Raw genomic sequence first — 17,767 nt, 5'->3', positions numbered from 1 at the left:
TTAGGACTCGGCTCTTTTATATACAGGATCCGGATCTCCTTCAATACTAAACACCTGTACACATCCTCGCATTGAGGGTGCCTTTTGAGAGCGTCTATCATGAAGTTTTAAATATATTCGGACATTTGCTTTAAAGTTTCGAAAAGTTCACGTTATTATTTAAAGATTATTCCATTTAATGCGTTATAATTTTGTAAATACACGATTTTCTCGTCATGAACAGGAGCCTCCATGACGGGTCTCGCTATTGGCTCCATCAAGGCATGTGACGAAATATCGGAAGTTGTTGTTGTTATTGCCTTCAGGACGCGGCTGTTGGACACATTTGTCCTTGTTCACCATTGAGAGATGGGGCCAAAACTCTATATAGTATGATATTTCATAAGGTTAAGGTCTGATTCGAACGAAATGTGGTGGACAGGTTGTTAGTGTGACGAGGATTAATTGATTTGATTTTGGTGAGGAGCTGGATGGGGATCTGGCCTATCAGGATACAAAACGTCAACTGTTCAGCCTGGTGGAGGTATGCACTCTTGAGTGCCGTTCTAGTCTGGTTATGAGTCCCCTTTTCTAGTGGGGCAGATAACAGCAATTTTTGAGAGGAATCGTGCAAATGATGATACAAGCATCAAATTTGGCACATTTGTTCTCCAGGGGATTCTAATCAAATCTGCCTGATTGTCCATTTGAAAATCCAAATTTTGAAAAATTTGAAATAAAGAAAAAACTTCAAAAAAGTTAAGATCACTAATCGATGTTGGATGCTGGCTGAGATTGGTGAATGTTTCAGTAACACCATCAAAGATGTTCCAAGTCTGCCATGCAATTTTCTTCCCTTTGCCGCGGAAGGCAGACACGATGTCACATCCAGTGAACGCTTGGAAGTATGGGATCCCTCTAGCTTTCTCAGGCCCTATTGCAGAAACTGCCTCATGGACTGGAATCCATCATGCCTTGGCTCCTTAGCCAAAGGCAATCCACATGTTCTCAAGACCTAGTTCCTGTAAGGATGGCAGTACAGATATTGCTATGACTAGTACGTCCGTGTCATTAGCCTTAATGATAATGGACTTGCTACCATCCGTCGTTGCATCCCTGGTGTGTACAAATATTCGAGTGTCAGCTTCTTCATGACAACATGGAGACACAGCATCCAGTGACTTCCTTGTGTTGCTAATGGCATCTTCTCCTTTTGTGACAATGACTGTGCTTGTCGTCTGTGCTTCACACATCTTTTCCGCAAGGAAGTGAAACAGCTCAGTCTTGTTGCTGTCATCTCGAAGAAAGCTTCTCCAGTTACTTGGGGTCTTACTGGTTCCTGTCACTCTTTTTCTGATTCCTTGCCCCCTTTTCGACCTTGCCTCGGACTTCAGACTTGACTTCTTGTACACATCAAACACGACGTCCACCCTCTCGTACCTGGCACCATAGGATTCCACCTTTGGGATGATGTCTTCTTTAGCATAGTTATCAAATATCTTTGAAGTGCGTGGAGGTAGGGCATTGATAAGTGCTGAGCCATCAATGATGACTGCATCTCCCCTTGGTTCTCTGTCTGGGATGTTCAATTGCGCTTCAAGAATTTCAGCCAGCTGTGACTTCAAATCTTTTTGAAGTTTTTTTTTTTTTTTCTTTTCAAAATTTTGATTTTCAAATGGCCAATCGGGCAGATTTGATCAGAAAGCCCTGCAGAACAGAAATGCCAAATTTGATGCTTGTATCATAATTTGCACGATTTTCTACTATCTACGACACTATTGTCAGTCTCCCTGTTGGAAAAGCCTATTTACTACATACATATGTGTAGTATTCTTATTTGAACATATTTTAAAAGTATGTACTAGTCTCAAGTGATAATTTCCATAACTTTGGAAGGTCTTCCAGCTTCCTTGTATTCCCCCATGCCAAGGACATGGGTGTTGAACTGCAGCACTGGTTTATTACAAACTTGAAAAATTGTAATGTTCTTCGATGTACCTTCATCCAGAAACCTGTTGGGCCTTCTTTTCTATTGGCGGCTTGAAATTATTGACAACGGGCTAAACTTGAACTCCCACCCCACCCCCTGTTTCGTTATTTAATTATTCCACTATACTAACTGGGTTTGACAGTCAGAGACATTGATGGGATATTGCTGGGTTACCTACAGAGCCAGATTAACATGCATTAATTGGCCCAACGTTGGGATAAGGTCAGCATCGTCAGCATTTCTTCTGTCCTTGTGCTGACGTTGGAACGAACATTGGTTTTTGACGAAGCACCAATCATGGGTGACCGAACATTTGCCCAGCGTCAATGAATCTGTTTGCAGTTGAAAATACGACAAAGTATCTTGTAACTGATTCTGTTGTTCGATGCGCGACTCGTCACAGTGATCATCACTTTTAAACACGGTCTGGTCTTTCAAGTTTATCAGAAACTTAAATCGCTATTTCCCGAGCTTGGTCACTCTGTCATGCCACCACATTGCCGTCTTGTTTTTTTTCAACGTTGCGAAAGCTGACTGCCAATCAACACAAACTTCATCGGTTTGTTTCGGTTCTTGATAATTGGTCATTATTCATACCATTCACAATATTCGTAGCACTGATTGGACTGGCTGCTGTCGTTAGAATAGCAAAATTATGGTCGTAGACTTGAAACTTAAAAAACACACATTATAGTCGTCATTTCAGGTAGACCAGATAATGCCTGTGGTGGCTTTTGAAGCCACCCAGGAATAAATATGTATTTGCATTTTTTGTAAACTTGAGATGCAGTTGAGGTACAACTGTTGTGTACGAATAATAAAGTGCACATTTAATCACGATACTTCATGTGTAATCTTTGGTACTGTCTTTGAAACACCGAGTATTATTTGCTGGTAACTGACTGTCACATGTACACTGGGGTGGGGATGCAGGGTGGGCAGGAAGAGGGGGAGGAAGGGGGTTAGGGGATGGGGTGGCTGGGCTGCTAACCAAATAACAGGATCCTGATTTCAATTTTTTGCGAGTAGCTTGATCCACGATTTGTTGATCGCATCTTCTTTGCTGCTTAGTTTGTTTATTTTGCTTTTAGCTCACCGTTTAATTCCAAGTTGAGGGTTTTGGTTAAAAACTTGTCATGCAGTAATGTCGCTGCATTATCTATCATTGTGTGCTGTTGCATCAGACCCAAACTCGTGCAGATTTAATTTTGCTATTCATTGTAAATTTTGAGTAACACTGAGTTTACCTCACCCCTTCCCATGAAACATTTAAATAATAGAACGACACTCATTAGAGTGCATACTTCCACCAGGCTGAACAGTTTACGTTTTTTATCCCACTGATGGGCCGGACCTGCATCCGGACCTGAACCAAAATATAATCGGCTTGTTCTGGAAAATATCACCGAACCAAATAATTGACCAAGTTTTGTCATAATCCATCCACAACCTTTTGAAATATGCCAACTATCGTTTTTGGCCCTACCTCTCAATGATGAAGAATCAGTAAAAAAAAATTCAATTCTTGGATCCGAATGTGGTTCCAGATCTAAAAATTTCAATTCTTGGATCTGAATGCGGCTCCAGATCTTCAACGAAATCTTATCAATTCATCCTTGTCACAGACCCAACGTGTCCACCAAGTTTCATCTTAATCCGTCCATGACATTTTGATATCCTGCTCACAAACAAACAGACAGGTGAAAATATAACCTCCGTCCATCTTCGGTGGTGGAAGTAATAAGAGCTATAGAATTATATTGAGTCCTATAAGAATCCTTTTTAACGGTTGCTGCGATGTAGCACAAATTTATTTCAGTTGACACCAGCAAAAATATCATCTTAAGATTGTGTAAAGGCATGAACAATGCTCAAATAAAAAAAAATAAAAAAAGGTGAAGTTCACATTTGTATTAAATGATAATAGCTGGAGAATGTTGTCCACTCTTTCCCCTTTCAATTCATTTTCCCCCCAACTTTTGTTCCATGGGAATGCTCAAATGCAGGGATCGAAGGACATGGAAGTACGGGCAGCAGCCACCGATATCTTCTCATACATCGTGGAGTTTAGTCCAGCCATGGTACGCGAGTTCATTCTGCAGGAAGCACAACAGAAAGATGATGTAAGTGAGGTGGATTGCACCATTTTTTTTTGTGCATTTTGTGTTTGGATTTCGATTAATAATGATCCGACAGGATGATGCAGAGTAAATACGCTTAGGCCAAAAAAAAAAAAATGTTGCATTGGCGTAACCCGCCCGACCCTAAAAATTCCGCCGACCCTACGTTTTTTTTTTGTTTTTTTGCTATCGATTTCAATTATCTTGTTGATTGCGATCGCGATCGCAAAAACCCGGAAGTGTTTCGGACAGAACCCGCCGACAAAGGGTGGTACTCGAGCCGGGGGAGATTTTGGGAGGGATTTATTAGGAAAAAAAAAAAAAAAAAGATCCCGACCGACCTACCCTATTTTTCAGTGACCCGTTACGCCAATGCAACATTTTTTTTTTTGGCCTTACCTTTGAGCTGTCTACTCTGAGTTTTATTCTCCACCGGACTATAAACTGTTGCATTTGTGTTTAGCAGGCTGGGTGTTGCATCACAAACTACTCCATCCTTCAGATGTACATTAAGCTGGGTGTCTTGCATTAGTTCATGGATGTTAAATATCCCACATTGTCTTTGGCAACGAGAGATGGCGAGTTATTGCTGGCACCCTGAACAAATTCCAAATTATTGTCTTGGCTACTGCTGGGAAGACAGAGACCAACCTCTCGGTGTAATCCTTGTTATGAGACTCTTCTGGAAGCAACGAACCTGCCTTTGGGCAACGATGACAGGTGTGTGTGTGTGTGTGTGTGTGTGTGTGTGTGTGTGTGTGTGTGTGTGTGTGTGTGTGTGTGTGTGTGTGTGTGTGTGTGTGTGTGTGTGTGTGTGTGTGTGTGTGTGTGTGTGTGTGTGTGTATTTTGTTATGGACTCAGGGTTCGAGGTTCACCACGAGGGGAATTCCCCGGGTTCCTTTCGAATGCCCGGTCTGGTAGGCAGACGTACTGCAGAAAATTCCGTGGTCCGGCAGTTGGTTGCAACCACGAACGTCAATTAAGTTCATCAACTCGACTGGGGTTATCTGTCTAACTCCGTTTACCTGAACAACTGACTAAATTAACCGAGTTTCATGCCCTCAGCACATACTCGGATTATGGCCGAGCGATGCAATGAGTGTACGCTGGCTAACGAGAACAAATCACTTGGGGTACAAATTCCCAGCAAACAATACATGTGGACTATGTTGGACCAATGGAGGAAAGCACAACCGAAACAGATTTCAAAGAACAACCAACAATCTGTTTATTTACACACACAAGCAAGCAATCATGGAACATTTATTCACAGACAATTGCATCTGTAACCCTAATACATATTCCTCTTACACAGACTTGCTTAGACAAAATACATATGGCCATCATTCAATCCGGAAGAAGAGACAAGAAAAACTGAGGAGAAAGAAAAGAACAGAGCATGGGGTCAACTTCTCTCACCTTGCACAACCCAATGGAGCTGTGCTGGTCTAAATATGCAGGGGGGAAAGCATGGGAAAGATTAGCGGTGGAGTGGCGATGTGGTGCGATGGGACATGCAGCTGTGTTTCTAAGACGTCCAGTACAAGTCGGCAAATCCTCTCAGGCATCCCTGGTATGCCAACGGCAAGCAGCTCCATTTCTGCTGTGCACACAGGACAAGCAGCTCCACCACAAACCAAGCCACATTCTGGGATTTTTATATTGCTCTCCGGATAAGCTTTTTCGGTGACTTCTGTCCCATCCGCACTCTGGGCTCTTTTCTGCTCACCAGACATGGCTTTTTGATTCCAGTCTCGTGTGAGCCTCTCTCCCATTGGTGCGCATCTCATGAGGGTGGGTCCACTGCACATGGGAAAAGTGCCGCACATCACTTCATCATCGAGAAGCGTTGTCCCGCATGCCGAATGTGGAAGTGCAGCGAAGGAAGAATTTGGGAAAGTAATTCGGTGCCAGACCGGAAGATTAATTGTTTATGGTGAGAGACGGGTAGTTGGTGGTAAATGATAAAAGAATGAGTGAATTTGAGTGGTGAGGAAGACAGACACACTGAAGGATTAGATTAAACCTGCGGGGTTGAAAGAAAAGCCGACGGGATGAAAGAAAGGGTTGTTGAATTGAGCAATGGTGGATTGAAGGTGGATCACTTCCGGTTCCGGTTTTGAGCCGCAAGAGGTCTCCTTCGGGGCTCCCTGCTGACATTCTCAAAGTTAAGTTCCGGTTGTTATTTGTCCCGTTTTAACTGTTTAATTTTCTCACCTACATGTTAATGTGTGTTCCTAGTTCGGTTTTGTTTCAAAAATCGTGCTATTTTGTGAGTATTTATGTCGACGTTCTTACTTGGTGTTTGAGGCCTAGTCCTAGGTTTGAGGCCTACCGGTTCCACTCGGTGTTCGATCGTTTTTTTTTGTTTCTTTGTTTGTTTTTTCTCCCCATTCCTTCAATTTCTATCCTCCCCATTACCTTCAATTTTCATCCTCCCCACTTTCCAAACATCCCCCATTCTCCCAACTAATCTCTTTCTTATCTCAAAAAAAAAAAAAAAAAATAATAATAATAATAATAAAGATACCCAACAACAACAACAACAACACGCTCACCTTCTCCCGATTCTGCTACTTCTTCTTCCTCTTAACTTCCTCCTCGTCTTCCTCGATTTCTTTTTTTTTTTACACTTCCATGACCTAATCTGTTGAACTCTCTCATACATTAATATGAACAACAAAAACGATCTTATAATGCTTCATCTTCCTCTCTCACACATGTGGTACTCTTTACTGTTTCACAATGCACTTCTCTTCTGCTATTTTAACAGACTGCTCTCATTTCGACCTCTCCTTCATTCCTTGCCTAAAAAATCCAACTATTACAGCGCTTCTTCTCTCCATGCTCTGAATTAAGCCTTCATTGCATCCATCAAAGTGTGTTAAATCGCATCTCTGACCTAAAACTTTTAAAAACCACAGTTTGCCATGGATGCTGCTTTCCATCAACCATTCTTTTCCAACTTCAGTGCCAACTCACCCCCCCTCACCCCTCACTCTCACTCTCAAAGCAACCATCCCACTCTTCTCCCTCAAGCCTCCCTCTCACCTCTTTCAAAAATTCCCCCCTCACCTTTCTCCCACCTTTCATCCCCCTCACTCTTCCTTCTCTAAGTTGCCCCCCTCTCATCCACCAACCTGCCTCCCTCCACTGCCCTCTCACGTCCATCTCTTCCTCCACCTCCTCAAATCCTCAACTGCCATCTTCCTTGTCTCTTGTCCCCCTCTCTCCCAGCACCACAGAGCCTTTTCTCCTCCTCATTCGGCCCCTCCCTCGCTATTCTGCAATACCCCACACTCCTTCAGCAACCCTCCTTACCTCCCCCCTCGTCCCTCGTCCTACCCTCCCCCGGCCCCTCCACCTCCTGCACCCAAAGCCTCCTCCCCTACCTCTTCATTAAAAGTGTGGACCTCAAATATCCGGGGCCTTCGCTCAAACCTTTCAGATCTTTCCATGCAGGTTGCCACTGACAAACCAGACATTATCTGCCTAACAGAAACTTTCCTCTCCCAAGGCGTGTCTGACTCCCAAGTATCTCTCCCTGGTTACTCCCTCTTACGTGTATGACAGACCTGAGCCTCGTCCTGGTGGAGGTGTTGCTCTCTTCATCAAAGACTCTATTCCTCACTCTCCCTGCACTGCTCTCACTCCCCCACACCCCAGGAATACCTCTGGCTTCGGCTTCCCCCCCACTCCCACCTCACGTTTATATGTGTACTGTGCCGTCCCCCGAACCGCGGTGACGCCATCTACACCTCACTCTCCGAAAACATGGACCTTCTTCTATCTTCTCATCCAAACTCTCTCTTCCTCTTATGTGGCGACTTCCAATTGTCATCACGCCAGTTGGCTAGGTGTGGGTACCTCTCTCACCTGCCATGGGACATCAGCAAAAGCTTTCTGTGACTCATTGGGACTGACTCAATCGGTCAACTTCCCGACCCGGATCTCAACCAATGGTACTCCATCTCTTCTGGATCTGATTTTGACAAATTTCCCTGACAATATCTGCTGCTCTTCCTTCGCTCCAATTGGTTCTTCTGACCACGTCCTTGTTAAAGTGGACATCTCTCTGGCTGTCATCAGAGAACCACCTCACCGCCGTCGAGTCTGGCATTTCACTCAAGCCGACTGGCAGGGTCTCCGAGCAGCCATCAAACTTACAGACTGGTCTCCTATCACTACTTTCTCAAACATCAACTCATCCTGGAATTCTTTCAAAACTTGCTCTCCCTCATGCACAGATTTATCCCCTCTCGTGTTCAGTTGTCTTACCCTTCCTCCCGCCCTTGGTTTACTGAAGCTTGTGGTGAGGCAGTTGTCCTGAAACAACTTGCCTTTGCCTCATGGAAAGCAAACCCAAGTGAGGAGCAATCTCAGTTCTTTCCACAAAGCTCGGAACAAGTGTGTATCTACCCTCAGGAGAGCCAGAAAACAACATCTTTCTCATCTCAAGTCTGAACTCTCAAACCTCTCTCCCTCCTCAAAATCCTGGTGGCGTTTAATCAAATCTGTTTCTGGTGTATGTTCCCCCTCCATCCCCTCCCTTACCTCAAATGGCCGCACTGCTGATTCCACACGTGATAAAGCTGAATGTCTAAACTCGGTGTTTGCAGCTAAATCTTGTGTCCCAAACCCATCACTATCTCTACCCACTTTACCCAGTCGCACCCAACTGTCCCTGGACTCTGTATCCTTTTCTCCTGACAAGGTGGAGAGCTTGCTTTCAAACCTCGAGTCAGATTCTGCAACCGGTCCAGACGGCATCAGCCCACGTGTCCTAAACACCTGCTCTTCTGCTCTTGCTCACCCTCTCTCTGTTCTATTCACCCTCTCATTTTCCCAAGGTCATCTGCCATCTGCTTGGAAATCTGCTAACATCACTGCCCTGCATAAAAAAGGTGCAAAAACAGATCCCTGTAACTACAGACCAATTAGCCTTCTCCCAATCATCAGCAAGGTTATGGAATCCATCATTGCTTCAGACATGAAATCCTTCCTCTTCTCCAATGGCTTGATTTCCAATCATCAATTTGGTTTCAGACCAGGTCACTCTACCCTGGATATGCTGCTACTGCTCTCCCATCAATGGATGGAGGTCCTCAATGCCAGACAGGAAATCCGAGCCGTATCCCTGGACATATCACGTGCTTTTGACACAGTCTGGCACCCTGCCCTACTCACCAAACTCTCTTCCCATGGTATTCAAGGCCATCTCCACTCATGGCTCGCAGACTTCCTCTCCTGTCGCAGTCAACGTGTGGCCCTAAATGGAGTTCTTTCATCCCCTCTTCCTGTGCAGGCTGGAGTTCCTCAAGGTCGCGTTCTGGGCCCTGTTCTTTTTCTGGTTTTCATCAATGATCTCTCGGACTCTCTGGAAAATCCTCTATTTCTCTTTGCGACGACTCCACCCTCTGCCGTACCATCTGTCATCCCTCAGACCGGCAAGCAGCAGCTTCTTCGCTCACTGCAGATCCGGATAAAATCACAAACTGGTCCAACACGTGGAACATGTCTTTCAATCCAGACAAATCTCACATTCTCACTATGTCTCTTGAAAGGACCGTTTACAAAACCCCCATCCACTTTCTCAACAATCCTCTGGAAGAAGTCTTTTCTTTCAAGCTTCTGGGTCTCACTATCTGCCATGACCTTTCCTGGGAAAGTCACATTTCCAACCTTGCCTCAAAAGCCAGTCGCCGACTGAGAATCCTCCGTCGTGCAAAGTCCTTCCTCGGCCCTCTTGAGCTCCTGACTACTTACAAAGCTTTTGTCCGTAGCCTGATGGAGTACTGCTCTCCCCTCTGGGCTGGTGCTCCTGCCTCCCACCTTTCTCGACTTCACGCTGTCGAAACCAGGGCTTTTAAGATCATTGGCATCTCCCGCAATGAAGCTGAGTCTTTGGGCCTCTCACTCAATCACCGCAGGTTGGTCGGTGGTCTTTCTGTCTTCTACCGACTCCTCTCCAGCCTTGCCCCCCCTGCTCTCTCTGCGATTTGTCCCAACCACATTTCCACAGGGCGCTCAAGGTCCGCCAACAACCCCCTTCTGGTAAAACTACCAAAATCACGAATCACTGCTCATCTTCACTCTTTCATTCCTCTTTTTTCCCGCCTTTGGAATAAACTTCCTCACTCTATTCTTTCCCATTCTTCCCTCCAGGCTTTCAAAACAGCTGTTCACCACCACCTCTTATCTTTCCCCCATCCAAATCCTCGATCTTTTCTACCCCCGATAATCCACCCAAGCCCACTTCCTTCAATTCTCCTGCTTTCCTTCCTGAAAGTCCCTGTAATGTCCATCTTCTCCTCGCCATGTTCCCCGTCCCATCCCCATCCCTCTCCCTTCCACAGTTCACCTGTGTCTGTTCCCCAATGTTTTGTCCCTTCCACTCCCGCCCCTCTTGTCTCATGCCTCCTTGCTGTGAGTTGTGTGTTAGCTCTCATACGAGCCTCGACCAAGGTATACAAAAAAAAAAAAAAAAAAAAAAAAAAAAAAAAATTAACCCTCCACCCAAGCTAACCCCCTGACACAAATTTGTGGCGGCCAGGCGGTTAACACCGACAGCCCCCGGACAGCCGAGTGGTTCCTTATTAAGAGGAGGCGGACACGTTGATCAACAGAGATGTCAACATGTGCTTGAAGGGCATGGTGGAGGGCAATGGCAGACAGGCAGAGGAGTATGGAGAATGGAACGGATATGCGGGGGAGGGGGGTGGGGGGTATCTGTGAACCCACTACAATTACATGAATACAGTTTCTTCAAAATAAACACATTTAATGAACATACACAAATATATATATATATATATATATATATATATATATATATATATATATATATATATATATATATACACATTGTATGTATATATAGGTATATTATGTATGTATGTATGTATGTATGTATGTACATATATACATACATACATATATTATGTATGTATGTATAGGTATATATTATGTATGTATGTATGTATAGGTATATATTATGTATGTATGTATGTCTATATATATATATGTGTTACGAATTCTGGCCCGCCTGGCGTGCGATCGGCCGCGTACCTCGAATGGCAGCCGCGTCACCCACCGGACAGACAATTCAGTCGTGACCCTCCTGGAACTACTGCCAGGAGCCAGTCACGGGTGGGGGGTTTAACCTCACCACGATCGTGCCAATTGCCCACCCGCGCAGGATAGGGTTGCTCGCCAAATTCGACCTACCTAAGTACCTGCGCGAGTGGTCGACCGGGCGATCGTACCTCGCCGCAGGTCGGCCGAGGACACGAACCGCTTAAGCGGTCCGTTCCGTGCTACAGTGATAACCGAGTGGTGTTATCGCCGACCTCGACGGATGTGATTCTGTTTACCGGGCGTTCAAAACCCACTACTCATTCCACGATACAAGATGGCACTTCCAATGGGGAAAGGACGCAACGAACGGGATACGTTTCACACAAGCACATTTATTTCAATTACATACACAACACAAGCAAGGCAGTCATGCAATATACAAGCAACAAATAGAATGCAAAAGCAATACGACCGACTATAATTATTATTTACAAGCACTTACACAGTTTCTACTTGACAGGACACGGTGCCACAGCATGCATACAAAAACAAAGAAAGACCTCCCTCACAGGCAAGGGGGTAGACGGGGTCCGTAGACCTTTATGGTCGTGTGCCGTGGATGACCGAAAAGGCCCACGAGACCGAAGGGTCTTACCCACACCCTCGTGGTGCGACGGTGGGCAGATCGCGATGTCTCGTCCCCACGGCAACTAGCGTAGCCGCGCCTGATCTCGGGCCTTGCAACGGTGGGCAGGTCGTGACGCCTCGTCCCCACGGCAACTAGGACAAGACTTTCACCCGACTGCCCCAAGTCTGTCTACGACGAAGAATTTCACCACGACAGACTTGGACCAAGACCACGATGACCAAGACTTCCACACGACTGCCCCAAGTCTCTGCTATCCGCGCTCCCTTCCAGGCGCTCCTCTTGCCCTTTTATTTCTCCTGCGCCCGCCCCGCCCTTCACGGCGTGTGGGTGTGGGGAGGAACATTCCAGAGAAATTGGGGTGGGGCTGGTTTCCAACCGTCAAACTTGTTTACCAGAGGAGAAATTGGGGTGGGGCTGGTTTCGTTGCTCCTTTAGTGGCGTTGTGGTGTGGATGGCGTGATTGTTGAGATGGCGTGGTTGTTGAGATGGCGTGGTTGTTCCAAAATAACGACAGGTAAAGAAAAATGGCTAACTCAAAGCGTCGCAGCTCGGATGAATCACACATATTCCCTCTAAACAACGGGTGTGGACTAACTACACATGAACTTATCGATATATCTAACCTGAGGACCTTTCTGGTGTATTGCAAATTTCCACAGCCGTAACAATATATTATGTATATTGGATCACGAAAAAAAAAATTTGGTTTACGGAAAAAATTTTCACAAAAATTTTTTTCCACGAAAGAAGAATTTTCACAAAAAATAAGTGACCACTATATTCGTTATTGGTGTGTGTCTGTTGGGTCGTCGATGAAGTCGAAAAAATATTTTTTTGAGATTTTTCTACCCTTATTATCAGTATTTCCGTTGATATGTCTGTCTGTCTGTCTGTCTGTCTGTCTATATGTATGTCTGTTCGGTCCAGTGCTCCGTTAATGCAATGGCGATTTCGATGAAACTTGGTTGGTAGGTTCATACCATGACCTAGTTGTGCGCAAATGAGAACCGTTGTTATGGACCCATCCGTTGCCAAGCAACGGACCTTTGAAATTTTCAAAAAAATCTCAAAAATTGATTTTTTCGAAAATCAAAAATTGGGCCACGAACGACTGTGGGAAGTACATTCAGCCATATTGTCAAAAATTTCCAGCCGGATCCTATGAAAACTGTTGGAGAAGATAGACTTTGAATGAACCCTGGTCGAAAACAATAAAAAAATGAAGTTCGTCATATCTCAGAGACTGAGTCAGATATACATGAAACAGGTATGGTAGGTTGACGGTATGTCCTAGTTATGTGTGAGAAAGAACCGTTGCTATGGACCCCTCCATTGCCTAGCAACGGCCAAAAAACCTCTAAATGTGGGGGTATTTTAACGAAAAAACAATCTGCAGCATTAACCCTTGAAGCTAGAATCATGAATTTTCTTGTGCTTAATCCTCAGGTCATTCCCCATCGAACGGGCCCATCGCGTCAGGTTCTTGGATAGTCGACTACCCATGTCCGCCTACCGGCTTGTCTGTCTGTCCCGAGCATAGCTCCGTGGGTTTTAATCCGATCCTGATAAAATTTTGGTGGGAGGTTTATATCATGATCTAGTTGTGTTTTCCTGAGAATGGGCATGGTGCGCCTATTATGGGCGGAGCCACGCCCAAAAAACATGTGTTTTTAGGGGGTAGCCGGTTTCAATTTGCATCTCCTCCGAGGGGGTTTGTCAAATCTGACAGGGGTTTCGGTATTTGGTTTGCCCAATAGCACCTACATAGCCCCACGGAGCTCGATTTTTCATTTTCGTCCCAAGGTCAAGGTCACAAGGTCACAAACTTAGAAAATTGCGAATTTTGACAAAAATCCATCTTCTCCGAGGGGGTTTGTCGAATCTGGCAGGGGTTTCGGTATTTGGTTTGCCCAATAGCACCTACATAGCCCCACGGAGCTCGATTTTTCATTTTCGTCCCAAGGTCAAGGTCACAAGGTCACAAACTTAGAAAATTGCGAATTTTGACAAAAATCCATCTTCTCCGAGGGGGTTTGTCGAATCTGGCAGGGGTTTCGGTATTTGGTTAGCCCAATAGCACCTACATAGCCCCACGGAGCTCGATTTTTCATTTTCGTCCCAAGGTCAAGGTCACAAGGTCACGAACTTAGAAAATTGCGAATTTTGACATAAAAATCATTCGACCGCCCAAACTTTGAGAGCGAAGATGACAATATTTTTTATGCATAATCTTGAGGTCATTCCCCACCTAAAGTCTTCAAACCATTTTGCTCTATCTCGAACACCTTGCCCGTGGCACCCCCTTCAAGTTTGTTTTTATGCTGATTTCATCAAAGTATGGATAATCCGAGGAGTGCGAAATGCCATATAGCCTATATGACGTTATATTGTTCCTGGAATGTTCCAGAGGAAGTTTTGCACCAAAGGTCATAATCCTTGACCTTTAACATTTAAAGTTCACAAAGGTCAAATTTTCAAAGTTGTGGGAATCGAACCGGGTTTTCGACCTTCATCGACGAACTAACTCCAATAAGCTATAGCACGTATCCTGTTTCCTTATTTTAATGTCCACAACATTGTTTTGTGACCTTTAAAGGTTACGCAAAAGTCAAATTTTGAAATACTTGACCTTTGACCTTTAAAGTTCACAAAGGTCAAATTTTCAAAGTTGTGGGAATCGAACCAGGTTTTCGATCTTCTTCGACGAACTAACTCCAATAAGCTTTAGCATGTATCCTGTTTCCTTATTTTAATGTCCACAACATTGTTTTGTGACCTTTGGGTCATTCCATGTCAAATCATCAAAGAATCTGCCGTCATCTCTCAGATTTTTGTAAAACTTTGGGAACCAATTGGGACCCATGAAAAACGGCAAGAACTCAAATATTTTTGCTAACAGCCTCTTAATTAGTGAGATACAGACTAACGAACTTTGGACTAATTAGCACGACGTCGCGAATTCAAATGGCCATATCTCTAAAAGTATAACACCTAGAGAGCTGGTTTTGGTGTAATTTTAAAGATATTTTCATGCCCTATGAATTTGTCTGGGCAACATTTTCCTACCTCCAACCACAAAAAAGTTATCACAAAATATAAACTTCAATCGTGAATTCCCAAAAAATGTATCCTTCAAATTTCCTCAAATTCATCCCAGAGGTACCTTATGATGTCAAGAAACTTCCCCATAAATTTTGTGATGGGCACTCCAATAGTTTCTGAGATAGGAGCAATAATGTACATGTACGTATGGCATAGAGGTTCGAAAATCAGCATTTGTAATGTATTATACAATCATTCTAACCTAGCCATGACAGGGAACACAGGGAATGACCATCAATTGCTTTGAAGTATCATATACTTTCATTTTCAACTGGGCCTGAGGGGAAGAAACAAGTGCTGCTGTTGCTGCATTGAAGAGGAAATTGAGAGCCTAAGTCAGGTTAGTGAACACTGTGTACTTGAACTCACTTATTGATTGTATAATACATTACAAATGCTGATTTTCGAACCTATTTCGGCTCGCTGTTTGGTAACTTTATACAGCTCATTTCTTGGACGGAATTAATTTATTCATTTGACTTTTACAATATTTATTTTATTTAAATTTTATTCTATACTTCAACACCATTCGTACAAAAATCATCAGTCATCATACTTCCAAGAACCTCCAGTTTTGTAATACTTCAATTTAAAGTAGAAGGGCTCTCGGTAGAGCGCATACCTCCGCCATGCAATGCCTGATCCATGAGAACATATCTGGCCCAAAACATTTTTGAAATATCATGCTATACAGTATATAGTTTTTGGCCCTATCTGTCAATGGTGAAGAGTCAAATCAATTCGTCCTTGTCACACACCCAACCTATCCACCAAGTTTCGTCCGAATCCGTCCACAACTTTTTGAGATATCCTGCACACAAACAGACAGACAGAGAGGTAAAAACATAACCTCCTTTCACCTTTGGTGGTGGAGGTAATAAAAGTTCATTGGGGTGGTTTATATGGGTGATGTTTGGGACTGCTTCTGGACTACTTCTGGACTACTTCAGAAGCACTAAATTTTCGGGTATTTTTTAACGATAGTTAAAATCTTTGTTTGATCGAAATTGAAGTAACACCGGGTTATCGTGTTCTCTGAACTCTAGTTAATATGAGGTCGCTCAACGTGGCACAAAGTTCGCTCACTTCTATCCCACCCACTCACCCCCCCTCCCTCTCCTGGACTCTCCCTCTGGCATTGGCACGGGTTTGAGGACGATGTCACCAACGGTGCCATCAATGTCATCTGCTGGGGCGGTTGCTTTGACAGGACCCTCCCACTGCTGCAACATCACAGCATGCTATTGGCTGGATCCACTGGCAATAAGTTCCACAATTGGCTCGAGTTACGAGCCATGTCCTAATTGGACTTGGGGCAGGAAGGCGCCGAGTAGCCACATCCTGATAACCGGTGGTAGGTTATCTCATGTTCAGAATAGGATCGGTTGCCTCTGCTTGGGCATCCGTTTGCCTCTAAATTGGCATTAAGCCGGCCATCTGTGAAGCGACTTCTTTGGCGTTTTACAGCTCCTTCCTTGACCGATTATTAAGTCATAGCTGGTGGGTGGGGGGGAGGTGTGTGGAGGTTGTAAATGACCAATAATTTGTGGGGAATGAATCGTGATGGCCTCAGAATTGTGGAATTACAGCTGACTGTACAATTGATGAGCTTTTGAAGAGTGAGTGAAATATCAATGTAGTCACCTCCAGTCATTTTGTTGTGTCACTGTCCTGACAGGCACATAACTTTCCAACTGAGATCCACGTGTTTGTCTGTCACTCATTTTGTTCTTTGTCCTCAGAACACCATTTTGGTGAATCTGCTCATTGAGCAAATGATTTCTGATGCAGACCCTGAGCTAGGAGGTGCTGTACAGCTCATGGGCCTTCTCCGGGTGCTTCTAGATCCTGAAAATATGTTGGCAACAGTTAACGTAAGCCTCCACACTGCACTCACTTAAAAGGAATATGAAGTTCAACATATTTCCTTCTCTCATCATCTCCCATCAGTCACATATGTAGTCTTTTTGCCTGCAAGCTCAATACAATTCAATGATACCCTTTTATTGTTTCAGAAAACAGAAAAGACAGAGTTCCTGAGTTTTTTCTACAAACACTGCATGCAAACTTTGACGACCCCTCTTCTAGACAATGCCACTGCAGGCAAGTCCTTTAAAGGTGAGCTCAAAGCAGCCCATTTGAATGTAGTGGCCTACGCACAGGTTGTGGACAAAAAAGTGGAAACACCAATTTAAAGTCACTTAATAGGACGTTTGACCACCATGTGTGGCCAGTACGGCCTGTATGCGTGGTAACAGAGTTCACCAGCGTCTGGAATTCTGCAGGAGGGATGTGGCACCATTCCTCCATGAAAAAGTCAATCAACTCACACTTGTTTGATGGAGGTGGAAAACGTTGTCTCAGGCGTCATTCCAGAATATCCCATAAATGCTCGATTGGGTTCAGACATGGTTACTGAGAAGGCCATGACATATACATACTGTAACATCATTGTCATGCTCATCGAACCATTGGGTGACCATACCTGCTCTGTGGATGGTGGAATTAGGGGGGTCTCCTCTTGCAGCCATGCTCACCATAATTATAGGCAATAAGATCTGTGCAACATTTTTATACATGACCCTAAGCATGCTGGGATGTTATTTCCTTCATTAACACATGGGCCACACTTGTGTGGAAGCCGTTGCTTGGTGTCCCTCATTTACCCAGGTGTTTCCATGTATTTTTGGCCACTACCTGTATGTTGAATGAGGAACCTTGTTCCTGAAGTCTAGTCTCAATCTGTGTCAGAGGTAGAACAACAGATTAAATTGACAGAGCATTGATCAAGGTTTGCTAACTGCTGTAGGAAGAAAGGAGGTGATGTTTCAGGCGTTAACCATTTGTCA

At 44.3% G+C, this 17,767-nt stretch overlaps 1 protein-coding gene across 10 annotated transcripts in view; it reads left to right on the top strand.

Moving 5' to 3' along the window:
* Positions 1–17,767, top strand: part of LOC147011692 (serine/threonine-protein phosphatase 4 regulatory subunit 3-like) — a 97,121-nt gene that overhangs the window by 61,112 nt on the left and 18,242 nt on the right. For 9 of the 10 annotated variants that reach the window (XM_085858545.1, XM_085858538.1, XM_085858540.1 and 6 more), the window contains 3 exons: positions 3,976–4,092; positions 16,661–16,792; positions 16,934–17,036. In XM_085858545.1, the coding sequence (XP_085714671.1) occupies positions 3,976–4,092; positions 16,661–16,792; positions 16,934–17,036 (352 nt within the window). The remainder of the gene's footprint in view (positions 1–3,975; positions 4,093–16,660; positions 16,793–16,933; positions 17,037–17,767) is intronic. The other variant, XM_085858539.1, reaches the window with a different exon arrangement.

The sequence above is a fragment of the Eptatretus burgeri genome, chromosome 15, assembly GCF_056783735.1.
Source record: "Eptatretus burgeri isolate ZD-2024b chromosome 15, Ebu_testis_v1, whole genome shotgun sequence".
Taxonomy (NCBI): domain Eukaryota; kingdom Metazoa; phylum Chordata; class Myxini; order Myxiniformes; family Myxinidae; genus Eptatretus; species Eptatretus burgeri.
Note: the sequence above shows the minus strand (reverse complement) of the source record. Positions and strands in the feature narration are given on the sequence as shown.